Source organism: Anabas testudineus, chromosome 22 (assembly GCF_900324465.2).
Source record: "Anabas testudineus chromosome 22, fAnaTes1.2, whole genome shotgun sequence".
Lineage (NCBI taxonomy): Eukaryota > Metazoa > Chordata > Actinopteri > Anabantiformes > Anabantidae > Anabas > Anabas testudineus.
In genome coordinates, this window is record NC_046630.1 from 7,871,624 (window position 1) to 7,893,231 (window position 21,608).

A 21,608-nucleotide genomic window follows, 5' to 3' on the forward strand; every position below is an offset into this window, starting at 1 on the left:
GATGCATGATGCACAGACAAGCATTGTGCATTCATTTTTCCCATATGGTTTATTTTGTGAGGCACCTGCTGCAATTTTCCTAATCCTGAGGCATTTGCTTCATGTCTTTTCAGAGATGGTGCCAAAGAGTGGAAAATACATTTTCATTTAATAGTAAGACATAAAAATATTAAAACCACACTTTTGAAACCCCCATCCTCATGTTATATCATTGTTTATAATAAATGTTCTTCTGATCTTAATAAAACTCATTATATAGACAGATATTGCAGTGGTTAGTGCAGTTACAAGTACTGACTGCTAATCTTAACCATTTAGATTCAGTTCAGAACCTTTTTAGTCCTCTTGTAAAAAAAAATCACATTACGATTAATAAGACAATGTTAAATGTTTTCTAGCTACTGAAGTGGGAGTCAAAACTGAATATTAACCAATTTCTATAATATACTGTATATTAATAAAGAGCCTGAGCATGTAATAATGCTTCATATAAAACTATGTTAGCATGTAAACAGCCGTGCATCTGACACTCCAGGCAGCAGACATTTTCTCCTAATTCTGGAAAAGCCCAAAACATTTTTGTTGTTTTCCATCCTAGCACTGACTCTGTGGCGGCATGGATATTTATAATAGGAGACCAATGTCTGGGTACTATACTTTTCTCTGTAACTGTTGATTTTTGCATCGAGTCCATTTCCCTCATGTGTAAAATGACCATCTGGGCTGCACCCTGCAACACCCCAGAGCACCCTGCAGTGATCCAGGGCCACGGTCTGCTCATGCACTGAACTCCAGATTGCAAATGGGTGACATTCACATTCACATCTGCTGCTTCTGATATCTTATATACAATGAGAGAAGCAACTGCTAAATTCATCAGATAAGAAAGGTTGATGGAAAACTAAACTAAATAAACCGAATTGTCTTCCTGGAGCCTTCTATTAAGTAGAAGAAGGTGCATTTGCTCTGGGTTCTGTATATTTTTACCTTGGGTTACTTGTGGCTCTTGGTCAACATCAAAGATGAGAAAAACATTGCTGAACCAAAACCTCAAGTGTTCAAAACAACATTGATTCTCCCTGAGGATGTCCCTTAGACGGAGGGAATAAACATAATCTCAGCTCCAGGTCCACCCAGTGGTCACTGGTCATCAGACACAGCCCAAAGCTCAGCCAAACACAGAGCCGGACCCCTCACAGACACTTTATATAGACTGTCAGAGGATATTTTATCTCTTTATCCAAGAGTACTTAACAATGACTGAACAGATTAACATCAAATCCCTAGATTATCACAATTACAAGGAGCCGTTATGTGGACATGGCAGTTTTCCTGCAACCACATCAAAGAAAACAAGCAAGGAATACAGTTTTCCTGAGGTTTTCTATCATATGATTTAGTTTATTTATGAGTCTGAGGTTAAATTTGTACATTCAAAGTGAGAAATGTCAAGTTAAAGCTTAAATCAAGTGTATTCTCATAGCCCTTAATCCCTTCTATGCTCTCAAAAGTCTCTATAACTCCCACACTGAGAAACATTAAATAAACATGTCTCTCAGTCGCCCCAGACTTTGGGTGAAAACAATGAGAAACTCACTCAAAAACCTCATTAGGAAGGAAAAAGGAAGCCATTTTGGCAAGAACATCACAAAGAGATGATCCCTTCCATCGTAATTCACTATTGATCTACACTGCAATTAGTCACCCACCCCAGGCGTAAACCTCCATCAATTCAGCCAAATAGCTGTTTCAGCCCCTCTAGGCGTCTCCTCAACTTGTCCCAAAATGCATCAGGATAAAGAAATACTGAGTTATGGTTAGCCCTAAGGACCAAATGCTGACAGAAATAGACAAATACATCTTGAGTTTGGTCTCATCTGCTTTAATAATATATGTTTAAGTTTATTTACAAGATTTCTATGATGGACATATAGACACATGGGAGTTTGTGTATTAATAATTAACACGCATGCCTGAGATGCTTCCCCATGGTGAAGACCTCCACTGCTTTCATATTTCTTACACAGCGCAGACATGTCATTTGGCCCCTTGTAAAACTGACAAAAACTCTGGCTTGAAATGTTTGAATTTTAAACCTGTAATCTCTTTTTTTCCCATAAATGTATATTAATGCACAAGTGGAATAAAAAAAAAAAAAGTCTCACGTGAATTCTGTTGACTTTCTATTTCCAGCTTTATGAATACAAATATACACAGTCTGTGGAAACCATCGTGTCGGGGATGCATGCACACAGCATTGGAGACTGGTCAAATTCCCTATGGTCATCAGGGTGACCACAAGTGGTTTCCATGTTAAACACCACTGTCTGATCGGTGAATATATGCCCCTGAGTGCCCTCCACAAATCACTTTATAGCTGTTGCTGTCTACTGTGTCTCTAGGAAATGCTTTAGACATGCTGCCCTGAAAAAGTGCAGTGCTTGCTCTTTTGCATTTTGAAACCAGTTATTTACACAATGTATTTTCTTTTTTTCTAATTAGGGAATGTGTCTGGTCCAAGGTCCATGAATTGAATCCTTGTAGAGAGATTGCCTAGATGACACAGTCTAATCTAGATAAATTATTGGGTAGGAAGCAGACACTTCTCCAGCTAGAAATGATTGTGATTCTCAAGAATGCAGACACACATTTCTTTGCATAAATAGACACTAGATTGGTTTACTAGTGTCTTTACAATGCTGAAATGCTAGTGCAGCTGGAGTGCATCATTTCACCATGAGGGTTACAGGTAAACTGGGGTTCTGTAATATATCTCAGGCAAACCTTACACTTCTGCTCCTTGTCCAGAGTGAACTTTGTTTTTGAAGCCTTAATCTGTTAAAAAAAAAAGGTTACAAGAGTAACATGGGTCAGAAAAAATAAAACAAGAATACACACAATGTTCACTGCAGTAAAAAATGTTAAATATGTCATTAAACTTACCAAACTGACCTTGTGCCGCATGAACTCTGCTCGAGACAGAGCCATTTGCAGCTTTGCCATCCGCCTCTGGTGGAAGGTTTCCCTGAGGGAGCCAACTAAGAACTGTGAAATGAGTTGAACAGACCAAGAGTCAGGCAGGAGCTGGATTACCTCCTCTGCTGCAAAGACCTGAGGGTTGTTGTTGAGCAGATCCACGGCGGCCCCGGTGAGATTCTCAGACCTCAGGTAGATTTGGAGCAGGGTGAGCAGCAGGGATTGCCTGAACTGTGAGTCCTGGCCCTGGGAGGCCCTGCTGCAGAAGGCCTCTGCAGCCTGGAGGTCTTTCTCCTGGTGGACAAGCACCTGCAAAGCATGGTAGTGTTCTCCAGCCCTGCAGAGGAGAATGGCTTTCTCTGAGTGCAAAGCTGTTGACTTGACTCTTTCTGTAATTTGGAAAAAAAAACATTTATTTTTACCATAATTTGTTGACTCTGCAATAATTTGTTTTCTCATGATTTCATTCACTCACCATATACAGTAGAGACATCATAGAATTTGGATTCCCATAGCAGCTGCTGCAACTTCCCCCTGGTCACCCTCAAATCTGACTCTCTCTCCTCTTCTTCTTGCAGAATCTGTGTTACATATGCCAGAGCCAAATGACTGTGATGTCTGTCCTCCTGTGGGCACATTAAATCAGCCAAATCTCAGTGAATTTAATAAACGAGTCAGTACATTAGTTTAGTTTTCTGCAGCTGTACCCACCTCACTGTTCAAATCTTGGATTAAGAACTCAAGATACAAAAGCAATGCCTGTGGGTACTTTTCCAAGAGAGCAAGGACATCTTGTGTCTCCAGTTGACCATCTGGGGGGCGCTTGGTGAAAATCTGCACACCTGTCTTTTGCAAATAAACAACTCTTTTTGGTGGTGATGTAATGATGAATAATTAACCCATAATCAAGGCAATTTAGTTAATAGAGGGGGTGGTATAAAGAGTGTGTTTAAAAGTGTAACACATACTGTAGATCAGCAGTTTCTAAATTCAATCCTGACTCCCTCCTGCCCTGTTGGTTTCCCAGCTCTCCCTTCTCTACCTACTGCTCATCACCTGGATCTAATGTGTTCATTCAGAAACTGGAAGATACAAATTCACTTTATCACACCTGAGACATGTTCCAGCTCCTGATTGACTGAACATATAGATAATCAGCAGTGGGTAGGGCAGGAATAAATGGGAATCAAGCAAGGCAGGGGGGCCTGAAGACTGGGTTTGCTGTAGTTGTATTGTGAAATTCTGCCCTCTGCAGTTAAGAGTTTGAAAGGTTTTTAAAAAGATGCACCTCCTGGTTTCTTTGCAGAGTCCAGTCTGCAAATTTCCACACAGTGTCTCTGTCGTTCAGTTGACTGAGTGTCCACACTATGTGGCCATATATGTCTGAGCAAGAGGGGTCTTTGTAGAAACCATCTGCAATCTTCATCCATGTCTGGAAGAAAAAGAACGATTAAAAGTCTCAGCATTTCTAAATTCAGTTAGAATAAACATAGAGTTTTCAGGAATGATACCTCTATTGCATCATTTTGCTTCCCATGGCTTTTGTACAGAGAACCTAATGCGAAATATCTGAAATTAAAAAGAGATTAAGAAGGAAGTGGGTTATCAGAAATGTTTCTTTGTTTTCTCTAAGACAGCCATTTTGGTGAGTGTGACAGCGAATAAATTATTTTTACCTGTTGTGTTGTTCCAAGAAAAGAGCACAATGGTCCAGGTTGCACCCATTGGGAAATGTCACAAGCTCCTGCAGATTTCCAGTGTCACCCAGTTCTGTGTACAGCCTCAGGAGGGCGCAGTCCACCTCCATACTGCACTTCAAGCCTTGCTCAGTCCTGCTGACTGCTCTGAGAAAATCTCCCAGGAAGGCCAGGTAGTGATGAAATGTGTTTCTGTCCTCTCTCCACAGCACTTGGAGGTCCGTGCTCTTGTTCACTTCATCAAACTGGGATTGAAAGTCCTCACAGACACAAGACTGCATGTCAGGGAAGAGGCGGATGATTTCTCTGGGGTCCAGCTCACCTTTACTGTTCAAGTGGGTATTGGTTATGTTAGACTGTATTGTGCAATTTAGCAGACAGGGCACATTCAGATACTAGGCAAGGTTTGCTGTAATTTCTTTCGCATGCTTTCTGCTTGGAGTGTAGTGTTACAGGGTTTTATCCTCACATGAAAAGATCACTGGCCTCCGAAAAATCCTCCTGGTAAAAATGAACAAACCCAGCCAGGCAAGTGATGGCCTTCTGCAGCTCCTGCCAGTTTAAAAAAAAAAAAAAAACGCTGTTAAAATTAGGCATGCAGCTGTTTCACTGTACTTAATTTCTAGGGCAATAAGTTACACTTCAAAATATTCAAATAGCAACTAGACAAATGACACGATAGTACTTCCTGACATGTCAGTGCTTCCAACCTGTAGTCTGACAGGCACAGATAACACTTAATCTCATTCAGCTCACACTAATGTAGTCGGTCTACTCTGGTTTTATGTGTTTGTAAGTGTTGAAATATTATATTCACACATTAACATGTAATGTAAGGCTGTGATGATAGATATGCACCATTAAACAAACATTTTAAGAAAAGACAATATTGTATACAGAAAAAGGGTTTAAAGTTGGACTCAGCTAAAGCATAAAAAACTGTAAAACCTTAACTTTATTTTTTTATTTCAACATTCTCTCAAAGAAAAAACTGTGAGATAAACCCGACCAGACAGATGCTGGACTATTTGGCATCTGCAATAATAATCCTGTGACCTCTGTAGATGCTATGTCTATGTACTAAGTGATGCTGTAGACGTGCCTCTTTGTTTTGTTTGTTTGTTTGTTTTTGGTGTATTGATTTATGTTGTTAAATCCTCACAATCGAGGTATGCAACCAAATTATGTTTTGTAAGAGAGGAAGGATTTCAAACCTACATTTCAAAGCAGGCACACATTAGCATTATGATGTCTTTAGGCATATTACATTTTACCTTGTATGAGTCAAGTGGACGATGGCTTTGAACTCCATCCAGCAGCAATAAGGCCTCCTCAAACCTTTCATGCCCTACAAGTGTCTGGATCTGCTCTTCCAATGGTACCAGACGCAGGCTGAAAATGTCTCTGTCTGTGAACACTAACACACCATCTGAGGGGAGATTTGTTTTGTGGTTTTCAGAAACACTCAGTGTGTAGGAACAGTGGGTGCAATAATGATGCAAGCTGAGGCTTTAGTAGCTGTAACTTTTTGAACAAAACCTCAATTTGGCATGTTCTTGGTCTACAATTTGCCAGGATTAGGTAATCAATGGATGTTGCCTGGTTTACCTGGTATAGAGAAGAGACCTTTTGCTCCACTGAAACTCACAGTCTGTTTGTGCTGCTGATCTAACATGCTGTAGACAGACAGCAACTGAGGCTGCAGGGCTACGATGTAAGGGAAACATACTCCGGTCGCCAGCACTCCCTGAGGCCACTGCAGGGGAGGGCGCTGACATGTTCCTGTCTTCATCACAAAAATGCCTAAAGGGATGAGGATGGAGAACTTATCTCATCAGTACAAATATCCTCGGGCTAAATGGATATATTGGGGATATGAAATGATTAATTGTGTAGCTGCTTTGGAAAAGAAGCATATATAGTGATATGTGGGATGTCAGTATTTAACAAGAAGAAGAACAACATGTACCATGAGAAATTTGGCAGGTCTTACCCAAAGATTCAGGCCCATTTAGGAGGAATTCCCCTTGTCCCACTGAAGTAACAATAACACGCTCCTTGTTGTGACTGTGAGGAAAAAGCTCCTCACTGGACCCAGTCTCAATGTCACAGAGGAGATACCTGTTGCAGGTACCTACGCACAGACTGGTGCCATCTATTGTGAAGGCCACAGGTTCCTGAAGGAGAGGGATTTCTTTTACAACCTCCCACTTGTCCACTCCCACCACATGGATCCAGATGACCTTCCTGCGGCTGGATGAAGTCAGCATCTCCACACATCCGACACCGGCTGTGAGCGACGTGTCGCACACCTCGAACAACGATACATGCTGGATTTTCTGCAGGGTAGGAACAGGCTCTAAGGAGAACATGTTGAGGGCAGAAACACTTCGATCCCACAGGACCAGCAGGTGGTTGAAAAGTGGGACTGCCCTCAATTTGACTACTGGGTTGCTGGATCCTAGTTTTCTCATCCTACCTTCTCTGATTTTGTTCTGGACAGAACTCAGATCTCCATTTGTGCTAACAGGCAGGATGAGGTGCTGGACTGTTGCATCTTTAGTCCCTAGGTACACATTTCGGTCATAGCACTCAAGGCACTGGATGCTGGTGTCCTTTTCCTTTGGGGCTACTTGCTTTTGATAGACGTGTGTCTGTGTGAATGCTTTAAAAGCCATTGAAGAATGTATACAAGTTGTGCAGCCCAAGTCGAGATTTACTTAAGTACTAGCTCAACAGCAAGTAGAGAGGAAGTTCCTTAATGGTAATAATTTCCTCAGTGCACTTACTATACAGTAGGCGTCTGTCTAACTCCAAGTTATAGTTCTTCTGTTAAAGCTGTAAAAGAAGACGGCCCTACCTCTCTGCAGGTCCCCCTCTCTCTTTGATTCCTCCACAAGTCCATGAAGTGTAAAGTAGTTTAACCTCCTCATGTGACTATATCCTGACAGGAAATCTGTGTCAGCGTTTTACTTTGCTCATCCTGCCATGTGAGGACACTTACACAACTCACTCAACAGTTTTGCCAAGAACATTAACTTTTCCAAGTATCAAAACAGTAGGTACGGAAAAGAAGACAGATCGTTTTGACATAACCACAGTTATGTTCACTTGCATTATTGCCTTGTGCATGGGCCAAAGTGGTGGTTTTGGTCCGTGGATAATGGACAACTAGAAGAGCACGTGACCTCCTGATCCAACCATATATGGTATCTCTCAGTTTGTTTACAATGTGCATGAGCTGGGTGTGATGAGGTCAGGAGGTAACAGAAACACAGCAGAGGTTTGTTTGTTTTATAGCAGTGACTGTCTAAAGGGTGACAGACAGGGGACAACATGCTCATAAAAAGATCTGGATTGTTACATTTCTATCACAGTTAGGTGGTGCCCCACCCAAAGGAATGTCATGGTATTGCCGGAGCAAATACTGTAAGTTTGCATATTATATCATGATATTATTTATTTTAGCATGATAGACACAGACAAAAACAGTGTCACCAGCAAAGCACCCTCCTCAGCATCACGCCTCCTGTATCTCTGTACCAACCCTTATTCTACAGAAGATAACTGAAACACATTAAAACATTAGGAAGGCAAAATCTGTCACAGTTGAACTCTTTTAAACTTTTTTTTATTAGTCCTCAATAGCAATAGCACGTGTGGCGTTCTAACTTTAAAGATATTGTTAAGGAAACATCAAAGTTTATGTGTGTGTGTGTGTCTGTCATTGTTTAAATTGAATCTACAGTATCTGTATCAGAATATAAACCATTGCCATGTAGATAAAGCTCCCATTATGAAAGGGTTACTTCTCCCTGCCGCAGTCAGTGCACAAGACGTTGTCACGCTGGGTGAGGAAGCCGCGTCCCACCAGCGACACGGAGCACTGCATGCAGGTGAAACACTCGCTGTGCCACTGGCGCTCCTCGTAAGAGATGTACTTGGCCCCTGCCAGACCTGCACACATCAAACAAACATCCATGCGTTTACATAATGTGTAAGTTAACGCAAGATCTTCACCCTGTTTATCTGACAATTCCTACACAAATGCAAATAAATACCTTACATATGAGTAGGAGAACTGCATGAGTAGTGTCAGAGTGAATGAAAACATGAACACAGCCAGTGACTCACTGGTGATAGGCTTGGTGCAGCCCACGCACTTCTTTGCATACAGGTTGCTGAAGCATTCAAGGCAGTAGGGATAGTTTTCCCTGGAGGTGAAGCGCTGACCCGACAGCTGCTTTCTGCAGCCGATGCAAAGGAAACACTCGCGGTGCCAGGGCTTGTCTTGGTAGGTCACTCCACCTGTTGTAATGGCCTAGCGATAATACACAACATGCATACAGGAATGAAGAAACACACAATGTCATTCTGATTGCTACTCATCTCTTTGCTATGCAGCCACCTTAAGATGCCACAGGTGAGGGAATTTACTGCAAGCATCAGTACAATATGAAAAACTCTCATCTGTAACCTCACCTTCTTACAAGCACAGCACTGATAGGCAAACTGCTTCTCAAAGCAAGGCACACAGAAGTACCCGGTGTCTTTAGGGATGAAGGACTTGGTTCCTATTGGTTGCTGGCAGCGGTAGCACAGGAAGCAGGTCTCATGCCAGCTGTTCCCCTTGTATTCCATTTTGCGGGAACCTGGCACAGGGGACGAGTGCAGCTTAGTCAGCATATGGTACCTCTATGACAGAAACACACACTAGCCAAAAATAGCTTGCTTTCTCTGTAGGGAGGGGACAATGCAATCTTAATAATCTTAGAAAGAATTTTAGGAGTGGAGGATTTTGGATTGCTATCTAGCAATGACTGTATGTTTATATTTTAAAGTCGATATATATTTATTATATGTGTCATCTTCTCATCTATTCAACTTCATGTCATTCATGTTTGTTTACTTTTTCAAGGTTAAGGCCGAAAAGTTACTTTTTGACTTTGAAAGACTAGCTGAAGAAAATACCCAATCACAAGACAGCGTTCTAGTGTGTTTGATCATATTGCATGGTTCTGTGAGAAATGGAAATGTAGAGGTTCCCTCAGTATCTTTCAAACAGACATGGATGAGACATTCTTAAAGTACTCAAAAAATCTGCTGCTCCATCTGCCGTGTGTGTCAATCTTCTGTAGCGGAAAGAGAGAATATACCCTAAAATGTCTTTGTCAGCTACTGTATGACACACACTAGAAGTGAACCAAGACAAGTGAGTCATGTAGTGTTGTTCCTCTACAAGTAGGAAGGAGTTTCAATCATCTCAGAATTGTAAAATTTTTCTGAGCACTTCAACAACTTCTGGTTCTGGTTAAAGGTGCACTTTTTAAAAACTGGACCTTCAGATGATGTCCAAAGCCTTTGTCAAGGGTTAAACTTTCAGTTTCAACAATGCACTTATATGCATCACAACCCCTGTATTGTGATTAACATACATGTGTATGATAATTTACCTGGCATTACAGTTTTCTTGCAGGTGGTACACTTGGAGGAGTAATCATTGGCGTAGCATTCTGTGCAGAGCAACAAATCATCCTTAGAGGCAAAAGCCTTTTCCACCAAAGAGCGGCTGCACTTGGCACATTTGAAGCATTGCTCGTGCCAGTGGCGATCCTTGTAGGACAGGTCCTGCACATGTGTAACATATTGCTTATTGCATTTGTGCATATTTTGTTAGGTATTTATTTAGAATGCACAGAAATATAAACATGCAGGAATAACCCCAGCATAACAAGTGATGTTTACAAGGTCATCATCAAAGAAAATGTGATATGTGGTATGGAAATGTTTCTCCCCTTCATATTATAATATAAATAAACATATGTCACAGTCTTTTTTTGCACATTAGTGATATGAGAACAATTAGGGCATCAGGTCATCACTGGGAGTATCTTGCTTACCTTGCAGTTACAGCCAATTGGTAAAGAGCAGCTCTCACAGCAGTTAGCAAACAGGTTCTCATAGCACTTAGTGCAGTACTGTGTGTCCTCTTTCATTATGTACTTCTTCCCCAGCAGGGAGTCTTTGCAGTAATGGCAGTCAAAACGCTCGCTGGTGGACATCGTTGTTTGCTTTTCTTTGCTGCAGGTCAAAGATAGCAGAAGGAGGGAAATCTGGACAATACAGAAGAATAGGACAAATGGAAAATGCCCTGTAATAGTCCAGGCTACCGCTCCCTTCTCTCACCAACAAAGTAAAGAGGCCAAACACATTTTCTTTCAAAAGAATATAACAAAAAAACAGTGTATTAAATAAGTTTCTACCTCAGTTGATATGGGGCAAGGATGAGGCTCAAGCTTCTGAGAGTGAGCAGTCCAGGCACAGGGATGAGGCAGGGATGAAAAGGGGTGAGGCAGGATTAGGGGGATCCACTGAGGGGGATCTTCTATAAATACTGACCCTCTTATTAGCTGTAATCTCTGGGGAGGACAGACACACTCCACTGCATCATTCTGCACCTTTTAAGGGAGCTGATGGTGCACAAGATCACAAAGCTTTAGAACTGATTAAATCATTGTTTCTCTATCCAGAAAATGCAGAAAAGCAATGAGAAATGCATTAGATGATGGATTGCAGCATTTTCTTGGGAACAACAACCTACTATGCTGCTAACGTCTGTGCCCAAAACATTTGATGAATTTCACATAAATACACACCAGCAAAAGATGAGATTTAAACCTACACATGACAAATCTTTTCATTTTTCACACACTATTTCTAATTTGGATACTGGTGCCACAACAGACATGGTTGGCCATTTGGATGCTGTGACGTGTCTGACCACACTTGTGGCCTTTGTCTCTGCCTGCTAAACACACAAGCAGTTGCAGATGGCTTATTAGAGGTATGTGCCAGCAGCTTTGTGCTTGCCAGGTACTGAATTATATTGCCAGGACCTCTCAGTGGCTATAGAGGGTGCTTTGGCAGCACTTTAGAAGGGGGAAGCTGCAGGCTTGTGGATGTTCAATCCTTCCATGGCAAAATAAAGGAGGACCAGCAGAAATGACAGATTAATTGTGACCATCTTGTCGATAGTGATACTCTTGTAGCTTCATTAAAAAACATTCTTGGTATGATGCTGTGGAACAAAAGCTCCCTGGCACTAGTGCGATGTCTAAGTCATTACAAAACAATATCTAATTCAAGCTTCGTGCTTGTCAACATGTATGTTTAGCTCGAACAACAGTGTCTGAGTGACTGAATGCAGTCAGTCAGGTGTCAGAAGTGCATCTGTGAAACAGCATAAATCAGAATTATATTCTAAAAACATCTTCTGCATCTTTGACTGACATTAAACTAATTAAATTTGATTCACGGAACATTTGCTCATATTGGTTTTCCAAAGGTTCAGGGGGCGGACATCTTCTTAAAAATAGCCTGGGAAGACCACCAGCCCTTCCCACAGGCCTAATCCCTCATACACACACACACACACACACACACACACAGGGAGGTCAGTGACAGGGGTGAAGCTGAGAGGAATGCAACTCAGTCTGGATGAACTCTTTTCCCCTCTGTCTTCTCTCTACATACATTTGAGTACCACTCCTTACAAAGAAATTCAGCTAGAATTACGCTAAGTAATAAATAAATAACATGTAATCCATTTTCGGATCAACAGATGATGTTGGAACATGGTTCTGCTGTGTATGTAGGTGGCATCTTCGAAACTCTCAGGATTAATGTAAAGCCACGTTATTTTGGACGTACACGATACTTGTTTTGTAAGGCTTTCAACACAAAATAACCGCAGCATGTCAGAAATTCAGGTGCTGCAAAGATGCTGATTTAAAGCCATGCAATCCTTCAGGTTTTACTTGATTTCAAGTAGGTGGATCCGGCAGATTTATCTGACGCAGTGGATTAAATTGCTACTCTTTTGTATCCATGCTCCCTGCTGATGTACAGATTTATGTCTGCAAATCACAAAGCAACACAGAACCAACTGTAATACAAATATAGTCATTGCTTCTTAGAAGCTTCTAATCTTTGTTGTATTGCTGCACAGTACGTCTGTTATCATGTGACATCAAGCCAGGCTGGAGGTGACCTATATTCTCTAGCAAACAAGAACTCTTTGCGGGTGGCAACATACAGTAATGTGAAAGTCATTAAACGGTAAAGCAGAGATTATTGTATACTGTGTTTAAATTGTCAGTGTTAATGAGCATTGTGAGCATCGTGTTTATTTATTATATCTGCCCTGATTTGTATCTGACAGATAACAGGTGTTGATCTTTGCCTCTTGGATTATTAACTTCTACACCAGACGGTGCCAACTTTGCAGTGCAAAAAGCTTGCTGATCTTGTATATTCCTTTTCGCCTGCTTAATCCTCTGAAGTCAACCAGTGAGCACCTGCCAACAGATTTCGAATGCAGCTTGTCTAGCCACAATAAAAGGGCCTTTATTTGACCTGCACTCGGGTGTCCTCTTATCTTAATGTATTCAAGCTTTACAATAAGGTGTCAGTGGCTGCTTTTTTCTCCCCTTAATCAAGTGATCTCAGAGACGAAGATAAGCATTTACTTTGTTGGCTCCTTTGAGGTTGTGACTTTTTGTAGACTGAGACATATCAACACGACACAGTTGCATCTCTCTGAAGTACAAAAGACTCTCCACACCAGAGTTGACAGCTGGTTGGCATGGTGATGACAGTATAAGTGGGATCCATTAGGTTGAGATGAGGAGTGGTTTTAGAAGTTAATGAGAGCACTCACACAAACCTCGTCCTTTGTGCAGGCTTTTGCACTCCTCTGCAATGTGCAAAGCTCTTTTCAGTGCAACGTTTTTGACTGAATAGGATAGCCACATAGGGGGTTGACTGGAGGGCGAGGAGGATAGAATCTACTAAGTCTACAATCGCAAAACCTTACACCCCTTCAGGGAGGCCCCCATCACTTCTCAGTTCTCACCAAAGTGAGTCATGGTATGAGTGGGTGCATGGCCTGTCATAGAGCCAGACATGTGATCTCCAGTGCTAAAGAGGAGAGAAAGTTGTCTGCTCTTAGGAATCCACAACTCATTAAAATGTTATCATCTTCGACCCTTTGCCTTTGCTCACTTGTGTAGAATTTTGATCAGTTATTTACAACTTGCAAGACAGAGATAGCATCCTAAAGCCAAAACTAAAACACCAACATACCTGTGATGGGAAAAAGAATATTTAATAAAATTTGAAAACAAAAATAAGATTTCTAGCACACTGTCTAGAAATAGCAACTTCACCTTCAGTGCCTTGTGCTGAAACACATCCCATTACATTAGTGCTGCAGCACAAATAAACACCACAGATTCTCAGAGGGAGTCAAAAAAGCCCAGGATTTAAATGGAATGTGAGTGACAGAGACGGTAAATGGTAAAACGCTTGTTACTAACGATGTCACAGTTTCAAGTCATGTCAGGCCTTCACAATAAATCCACGGCTGAGGACAATGACCTCCTCTGTGGCAATGTCTTGAGTTTTGAAAACTGGAGGGACAACCACCCACCCCCACCACCTGAACTTTCACATTAATCCCCAACTGACATCAATGGATTATTTGCACCACTGAACTGAGCCACATACACACTTCTGCAGCGTTGAGCAGAGGCAGTTGACGAAGATGTGTCATCTGGTGCAGGGGACGACTGCAAATACCAGAGTGCTGTTGAGGATACAAGGTAACTAACAACAGCTGGAGGATCGAGGCGTAACTACGACAATACACTCTCCTCACTCTCATCAATCACTTATCGGGGCTTTGCTATTGCTATTTATACTCCTGCATGCACTCCGTGGCACTGTTAATCAGCATGGGCAACAACTGTGGAAATTTAATTTGATATAGATGCAACAACACCAAGCGGCATCACGTAAAATGCATCAGGACAAGTAAACTAACCTGAAGACCTCAGACATTCACTTGCACAAAGTTTACAAGATCCATTTGAAATGTGTAAAATACCCTATACGTGTTACAGTAATACCAGGAGTAAATACATGGTTGCATCAATCATCATATGAGTTTAGCTCAGTAGCTAGCTTGGCTCCGTGTGAAGCAACCGCAATTCACTATTACCAGCAATTGTATCTCCCTGTAAAATGTTTGAGTGTCTGGTTATTTAATTAAATGCACCAAAATCTGTCATTTCACAAAATACACTGCTGCATGCTTCAGTGATATTTGTCCATATCTTTATTTTCTTTGACACTATCAGACATCTACAGTTAAAACACAACATTTGGCAAAATACAATGATTTGGCAAAAATCTTGTACTGACTGACTCACTGATTATTTCAGCGGATTGGCAGAAAATAAGCTTTTCTGGAGAATCGTTGTGCTCAACCACACATGAGGACTCCATCTCACTAGATGTACAGTGTTTCAAATGACTCCAGCAAAAATCAGTACCAGGTCCGACAGCATCCAGAGACAACCCCGATTCACTCTCTGGTGCTGTGGCACATACACAGACAGGGAGACAGAAACGCCACAGCTCCTTGTGTTTGTTTTTGTGCAAAAATAAAAATAAAAGGGGGAAAGGGAGAGAGGATGAGGGAGATAGACAACACACGGAAAAACAAATGTTTTGTTCCTTAAAGTCACCACATTGGACAAGTAGCCTTTGTTTTTATACATGAGATTGGACTGTACAATATGAAACCGTGAGTGACAGTTTCATAGTTAATCTGTGGGACAGCCAAAGTCTTGGATGACAGTTTCTCAACTTACAATAGCTCCATCTAAGACAGCCACCAACACAGTGAGTCACACAGCGCCACATGAATAAAAGTGCTATATCTCGGCTGCTTTCTAGCACGACTTTTTCAGCTAGGTCATGCCAACAGGATTACAGTCTGAAAAAACTCAAGAGTAAAATTGCCTCTCTCAATGAAATCATCCACCTCACCAGACTAAAACCATTGTCTCTGTTGCTGGTTATGCTTTAAAAGCATCTCTCTCCTTTCATCTTGTTTCACAGCCTCTTGAAGCACCAAGCAATATTACTTACAAAGGTACAGTGAAGTCACATTCACTGCCTGGTAACATTTGCATGTTAAAAAGAGATTTGAACATTAAACATATATACAACACATTGTTTCTTTTCCCCAGCTCTCTCGGTCTGGTGCACATACACACACTGTCTTAATGAGCTGGTTTGATCTAGCTGACAATTCCATTTACAACAAGTTTATATACAGGTTTCACCATGAAATTTGGAACCATATTCCATAAGAAAAATAATTGAATTCATCCTAATGTACATCATGGTCCCTTTGAAAATGAAGAAATATCAAAATGATGACAAAATAACCTGAAACATGTTTGAGTATTTTGTCCAAGAAGCCGCCGGCTCATCTTGCATAAAATGTTGACATGGTTTTGCACAGTACTTTCTGTAAAAACATAAACATCATGTCAATAGCTGCTGAGTGCTGTTGAGATGCATTGTTCAGTGAATTAATTGACAATATTAAAAAGTGATGGAATATCTACAGCTGTCTTTTTGTAGTGTGATCTCGAGTGGTGTAGTGCTGTAAACAGGAGTGTAAATAAAAACAAAACAAAACAGAAAAATATCTTTCACATGCAACATCTGACTCCTCAAACAGCACAGAGGCGTGATGATTCAAAGACAGAAATATGGATAGTTAGGAGCCTCTCACATCTTCTTAACAGGTCCTAAACACATTGTCAGGTCTCACTTGATCTTATTTCATCCTAATTTACACTTGATTTAACCGTTGTGATAACATCTGCTCAAAGTAGTTGAAAATAAAAGTGTAAATACATAAGGTCACATTGTGGGATGAGAGTAGCTGACACAGAAATAGCTTAATTATATAATTCGCTTATGCTTAAACTTTGTGCTCTTCCCTATCAGTTGAAATGACAGGCTATGTAGATTAAATCAGAATGCAACATAATGAGATGAGTGGGAGTTTCATATTGCAGTGCAATGACTCTGTACTGTACTATCATCATCCGCACCAGATCCAACGGCACTGCGACAGATTACATGTGACAATGAACAATTCACAACATGATTAGAATAGTAACCTCATTTCTCAAAGAGCAGTGTCACATCTGCTGTCAGAGACTGCTGGGGTAATGATCACCATATGCCATCTACAGTCACATAACACGATGACCATCTGTCTTACTGTACATATGTAAAGATAGGTAACAGTTGGATTAGCAGTGCAATTGCAAACTTACAAAAATATGGAAAAATGACTACATAAGCTACATAATTCCAAAAATACACAATATGTACATGACACAATTTAACTACTTTCACATTTGAGTTCAGTAAACACTGCATAGGTGACTGCATCACTAGCACAAATGAGATTGTTTTTATCGTATAATGCCTCACTTCAATAAATATTACATATATATTTTCACTTTTGTGGGTGTCTCCTTCTGCAGCCAACACTATTTCAATGTCCACTGTGTGCCATTTCACGAAAGGTGGTATTTAAAAGGAAAACAACAACAACAATGTTATCTGTTATACAGTAACATTTGTACAACTGAGCATTAAAAACTACTACTACAATCAAACTACGACCAATAAAAGAAAAACATAAAAAAATAGCAGCAAATGTGATCATGTTAAGCAAAACAATGGTTGAAATAACAAAAAAATCTAGTGCATTTGTAGTTTATAAAATATAAATAAAATAAATGAACAAATGGAAACGTAAGGCTTAGCAAAATTAGCTTGTTAATAAAAAATAAAAATAAAAATAACACGATGGATGTCTCATTGGGCCACCAAACCAATAGAAAAACAGCAATAAACCTTCATGTTGGCTGAAGGACAAAAATCTTAAAGCACTGCCTTCAACAACAAAACAAGCACTGCATAGCCCTTCAAAGCACTATCCACCCCAGTACCACTTGTCAAGGTTATTGAATGCCTTGTACTCTTTGTGCCTACGCAGGTAATCACAGGCCAGGCATGTGTGCTCTGCCCAGAAATAGGCCTTCTTAACTTTAAAGTGCCGTCGCCACTCAAAGTACCTGAGGTACATTTCCTCGTTCTTGTCCAGGAGCAGCAGGTAATCGGCCAGCTCCTTGGGTGAGGTGAAGTCGTCCACGTGGATGAAAGCGTCCCCCTGGATAAAGTTCTCGTAGTTCTGCCTGGGAGGGCCAAGAACCACTGGCACTGTCCCCACAGAGAGCGGGTTGTACAGTTTCTCAGTGATGTAGTCCTTGTGAATGGAGTTTTCAAAAGCCAGGTAGAACTTACAGCTGGCAATGGTGGGGAAGTAATCTTGGTCAGATATGTACTCCCCAAAGGCTTGTCCATACGCATGAACCTCAATGTGTTTGTACAGCTCATTGTAGTATTTCACCCGCACATGGTCCTGGTTCCAGTTGCTCACTATCCAGCAGATCAGCTTGTTTTTGCTGGGTGGAACAAACCCCTCCTCGCCCTCTGCTGCTACAATGGACCCATAAGGCACTTCAATGTCAGCATCCTGACGATAATTGAGAGTCAGATTGAACAGGTTCTCAATCCCAGGCAGCTGGGACGAGTGCGACGGCGACTCCAAGTTCATCCATATCCACTTCTGGAAGGATGGTCGCTGGAACGGTGGCAAATTGGATAGATCAGTGCAGATGTCTCGGTGATGGATGATGACCCCATCTGACTTATTGTACAGGTTCCTGTCTGCTGTGATGAAGCAGCCTTCAATATTGAAAAGAGAGCTGCAGACACTCAGGTCATAGGTTTGTCCGAAAGGCCAGAGCCAGATGAGCACGGTGGTCACGTTTTTATCACTCTTGGTGGAGAAGAGGTTCTTGACGCGGTCAGTGGATGCTGTTGACTCTACAGGGCCTGATAACCAGCTAGTGGATGGTTTAAAATACATCAAAAACAGAGTCACAAAGCATCCCAGTATGAAAGTGCCGAGAAGAAGGGGTCGTAGGATTCTGTGAAAAGATGCAGATGGCATACTCTGTCCTAAAAAAGGCAAATTAAAGAAAGACAGCAGAATAAAGTCATGAGCAACAGGATACAACATCCAGACTACCCTCCTAATCACGAAAAAGCCATGCACATTACCACCATGTGTTTGTAATGTCATTGTTACACTGGATCATTGACTCTGAACATCATTTGTGCCTCAATTAAATGCAGTTATGTTTTGAGCATCTGCATGTAACCACATTATAATTATTGATGCTATAATTTATTATTATTAACCCCGCCATGTGTAAGACTATTTTATATCAATATTCATTAAGTAAAATTATAATACAAACCTGGTGGATTTGACTGAATGCTGAAATCCAAGCGTGAGGATGCTGTTTGAATCGGAAGGCGCACTTCCTACATCGGGTCGATGGTGGGATCAATCTTCGCTGTGATTCAGTGCTCATAGAAAAAAGAATTGAAGGTCACAGCGAAGAGATGCCTCTTGGCTCTTAGGCGAAATGTGATAATGATTTAATGAGGGGTGTTTGATCTTGAATGTACAGGTCTTCTTAATGATGCCTCCTTTTATGCGAGCAGAGAGAGACAATCAGAGAATCAATTAGGACTAGCAGAGGGGAAAGGAAACAACTATCATCACAGAAAAAAGCACGTTTGTCTGGAGGTTAAATACAATCTCGATGCAGGCTGATGATAACTTTGATCTGCATAAGTAAATCTTTTAAATGAACTGTAAAATAAAATTAAAACATAGGTGCTATTGCCTAATTGCCAGTTAATCATGGATGTGAGGTTCCAGTTGTTATTAATTTTCAGCCTACACCATTTGTTTGAGAGAATGCTGCCATCTTAAGGCTGGGGAGAGAAGAAAGGCCCCAGAGGACTCTTCAGTCCTCTGGAGCTCACCACACCTGCATGTTGCATAAAGTGGCCATACAAGCAGATGGAGACAGTAGGTCCAGAAGTAAACCCAGAGAGGTGACTGTGTTTATTCCAATGAACAATGAAACTAGTTTAAATCAATACCATCAGCTTAAACATGGGGTTTCCTCACATTATCTGTCACATTTGTGCAACAATATCGGCATGTTGTTTATACTGGCATCATCTCCTTCCATATCTTCAACTGTGACTTACGTATACAGACCACATGGACCAGGGCCAGATGTTTGTAGCTCCGTTTAAAGCCTTATAGCTTCAATACATTTTCATATAAGCAAATCCTCTTACACAGCTGAAAACTGCTTTCTGCCAGCAGCAGTGATAAGCTCTTTACAATACAGAGGATGCACCCCATGCATGTCTTCAAACGCGTGCCTCAATGATGTAAAACATAGTATAGATTCAGAGAGACTGAAGGCTACAGTGCAGAGATCAAAATCTGATCCATTCAATGTGCACTGTGTGGTAAAGTTATGGTGTCTCCATGGTGATGCTGCTGAAGTCAGAGTATTTATTTCTCACCATCATCATTTACAATCAAATGGTAGCAGGGGTAAGACGTGTGTGCAGCTCAGACATTCATTCACATTTTAAATAATAGCAGGGGTTTTGTCAAATGCATTGTGATGTATTTGGGGCACGGAAAAGAGCACCGCATAAGTGAGTAGACTGCAGCGGGGCTACGTTTGAAATAACTAGAGAGGCAGGAAAAAAAAGGCAGCCACACATTTTGACAACATCACTCACAGATGCACCAAATCCCTGATGAGGTTATAGTAACAGGTAGGCTAAAGGGCAAGAGGGAAACTCTCATGCCTTGTAATAATAATAATATTTTTAAAAAAAGGTTTTCACTTTGATTTATGGGGTGTTCTGTCATGAAGGCCACGGCACTTATTGTTAAAGGACACTCCATCCCAGGTGATAATTAATTTGCAGCCACCGAGCACTGAAGGTCATTTTAAAACGTAAAGCTGTATAGTACAGCCACTGTTTAAAATGGTTGTCTTTCGGCGTGACAGTGCATCGAAGTTGGTGAGAATTTGAGATTAACTGTAATGTGTTATTTGGCTGGCCAACATAGCAGCCTTTTGCGCACCAGAACGCGCAGAATATAAATATTATCGTCGCGGATGATGCTGAAAAACGCACAGTGTGTGCAAACCAAACACTGTGAAATCCAAGAGCCACGTTTGTGGGAGAAAAACCTTTATATTCCTCTAAAATATAAAGTGTGCAGTGCATAAATGCTTAAAATACGTATACCATGTGCAAATAAAGCCCGTTATGAAAAGGCAGACGCGCAGGGCTGTCAATGTATTGACATTTCTCTCTGTGTAAATCATTTCTAATTAGCTGGCGGGGATCTGCCGTCTAAATCAGGTGCCTCTGCTCAGAGATGGGGTGCAGAGCAAACAGCCATGCATTTCACTCACCATCTCGACAGGCGTGAGTCAAAATAGACCTTTCTTCTCATTTCCTCCAGAGGTCCGCAGGCTATTCAAAGACACCTTGCAACATACGAGGATGTGGATGCGTTTGGAATAAAAAAAAATAATAATCGCGCCAGTCCGCCGTGTTTGCAGAGATGGATCCGGATGAACCCACATCCATCGTCTTGAGCTCGAAAAAAAAAAAAAAAAAAAGATGATGATACCTTATTCTGGCAATGTGCGCTGAATCTTCCCCGCTGCTGCACACCGACGCAAAGAATGATGGCTGCAAAAAAAAATAAATAAATAAAAAAATAAAAAAAATGGAAAAAAAAAAAATTGGCGGCTACCCCGTCAGGCTGCACACTAAATTCATGGCTCGGTGTGTGAGGGCGCCATGTAAGCACAGGGATGTGATGCGATGTGGAATAATTCCCTGCTGGCTGCCCATGCGCTACCTTGCTCTGTTTATCGTCAATGCTGCTGCAGCCTGTGGCAGCTCCAGTGTGTGTCTGTGTGTGTGTGTGTGTGTGGGATGCTGAGATTCCGCGTTAGTGCACATTACACTTTAAATGGTGTGATTAAGGTTCTCATTTGACCAAACAGGTGAATTGTTTAACCGTGT

General features: G+C 41.3%; 3 protein-coding genes across 6 annotated transcripts; all 3 read right to left on the reverse strand.

Moving 5' to 3' along the window:
* Positions 1–1,370: 1,370 nt before the first annotated feature.
* On the reverse strand, positions 1,371–7,586 carry si:ch211-266g18.9 (transforming growth factor-beta receptor-associated protein 1). 3 transcript variants are annotated; one of them, XM_026340470.1, is made up of 12 exons: positions 7,534–7,586; positions 6,667–7,012; positions 6,282–6,476; positions 5,948–6,102; positions 5,143–5,225; positions 4,653–5,000; positions 4,488–4,545; positions 4,265–4,408; positions 3,688–3,822; positions 3,452–3,602; positions 2,944–3,365; positions 1,371–2,835 (listed from the first exon to the last, which is right to left on the reverse strand). In XM_026340470.1, the coding sequence occupies exons 1-12, from the start codon at positions 7,576–7,578 to the stop codon at positions 2,692–2,694; spliced, it is 2,226 nt and encodes a 741-aa protein (XP_026196255.1). In that variant the 5' UTR covers positions 7,579–7,586; the 3' UTR covers positions 1,371–2,691. The 3 variants fall into 3 exon arrangements, with proteins under 3 accessions (XP_026196255.1, XP_026196254.1, XP_026196253.1); XM_026340469.1 differs by having other exon boundaries at positions 2,953–3,365; positions 6,667–7,575; XM_026340468.1 differs by having other exon boundaries at positions 6,667–7,575.
* A 701-nt stretch (positions 7,587–8,287) lies between these two features.
* On the reverse strand, positions 8,288–11,030 carry fhl5 (four and a half LIM domains 5). 2 transcript variants are annotated; one of them, XM_026339026.1, is made up of 6 exons: positions 10,937–11,030; positions 10,574–10,754; positions 10,127–10,301; positions 9,156–9,325; positions 8,808–8,994; positions 8,288–8,630 (listed from the first exon to the last, which is right to left on the reverse strand). In XM_026339026.1, exons 2-6 carry the CDS (start codon positions 10,733–10,735, stop codon positions 8,479–8,481), a joined length of 846 nt encoding a protein of 281 aa, XP_026194811.1. In that variant the 5' UTR covers positions 10,736–10,754; positions 10,937–11,030; the 3' UTR covers positions 8,288–8,478. The 2 variants fall into 2 exon arrangements, with proteins under 2 accessions (XP_026194811.1, XP_026194810.1); XM_026339025.1 differs by having other exon boundaries at positions 10,574–10,786.
* Positions 11,031–14,848: 3,818 nt separating this feature from the next.
* Positions 14,849–21,168, reverse strand: fut9a (fucosyltransferase 9a). Its single transcript, XM_026339075.1, has 3 exons — positions 20,987–21,168; positions 18,938–19,172; positions 14,849–18,635 (listed from the first exon to the last, which is right to left on the reverse strand). The coding sequence occupies exon 3, from the start codon at positions 18,625–18,627 to the stop codon at positions 17,545–17,547; it is 1,083 nt and encodes a 360-aa protein (XP_026194860.1). The 5' UTR covers positions 18,628–18,635; positions 18,938–19,172; positions 20,987–21,168; the 3' UTR covers positions 14,849–17,544.
* Positions 21,169–21,608: the final 440 nt, after the last annotated feature.

What these genes read in the sequence shown, in the direction of transcription:
- fhl5 (XM_026339026.1), bottom strand. Translation starts at nt 10,735, where the DNA reads ATGTCCACCAGCGAGCGTTTTGACTGCCATTACTGCAAAGACTCCCTG. An exon ending in AGTGCTGTGCTTGTAAGAAG is followed by an intron (nt 8,995 to 9,155) that starts GTGAGGTTACAG and finishes TATTATCGCTAG; the next exon opens with GCCATTACAACAGGTGGAGT. An exon ending in CTGCACCAAGCCTATCACCA is followed by an intron (nt 8,631 to 8,807) that starts GTGAGTCACTGG and finishes TGATGTGTGCAG; the next exon opens with GTCTGGCAGGGGCCAAGTAC.
- si:ch211-266g18.9 (XM_026340468.1), bottom strand. Translation starts at nt 7,351, where the DNA reads ATGGCTTTTAAAGCATTCACACAGACACACGTCTATCAAAAGCAAGTA. An exon ending in AAATGGGCCTGAATCTTTGG is followed by an intron (nt 6,477 to 6,666) that starts GTAAGACCTGCC and finishes TCATCCCTTTAG; the next exon opens with GCATTTTTGTGATGAAGACA. An exon ending in GAGGCCAGTGATCTTTTCAT is followed by an intron (nt 5,001 to 5,142) that starts GTGAGGATAAAA and finishes CCACTTGAACAG; the next exon opens with TAAAGGTGAGCTGGACCCCA.
- fut9a (XM_026339075.1), bottom strand. Translation starts at nt 18,627, where the DNA reads ATGCCATCTGCATCTTTTCACAGAATCCTACGACCCCTTCTTCTCGGC.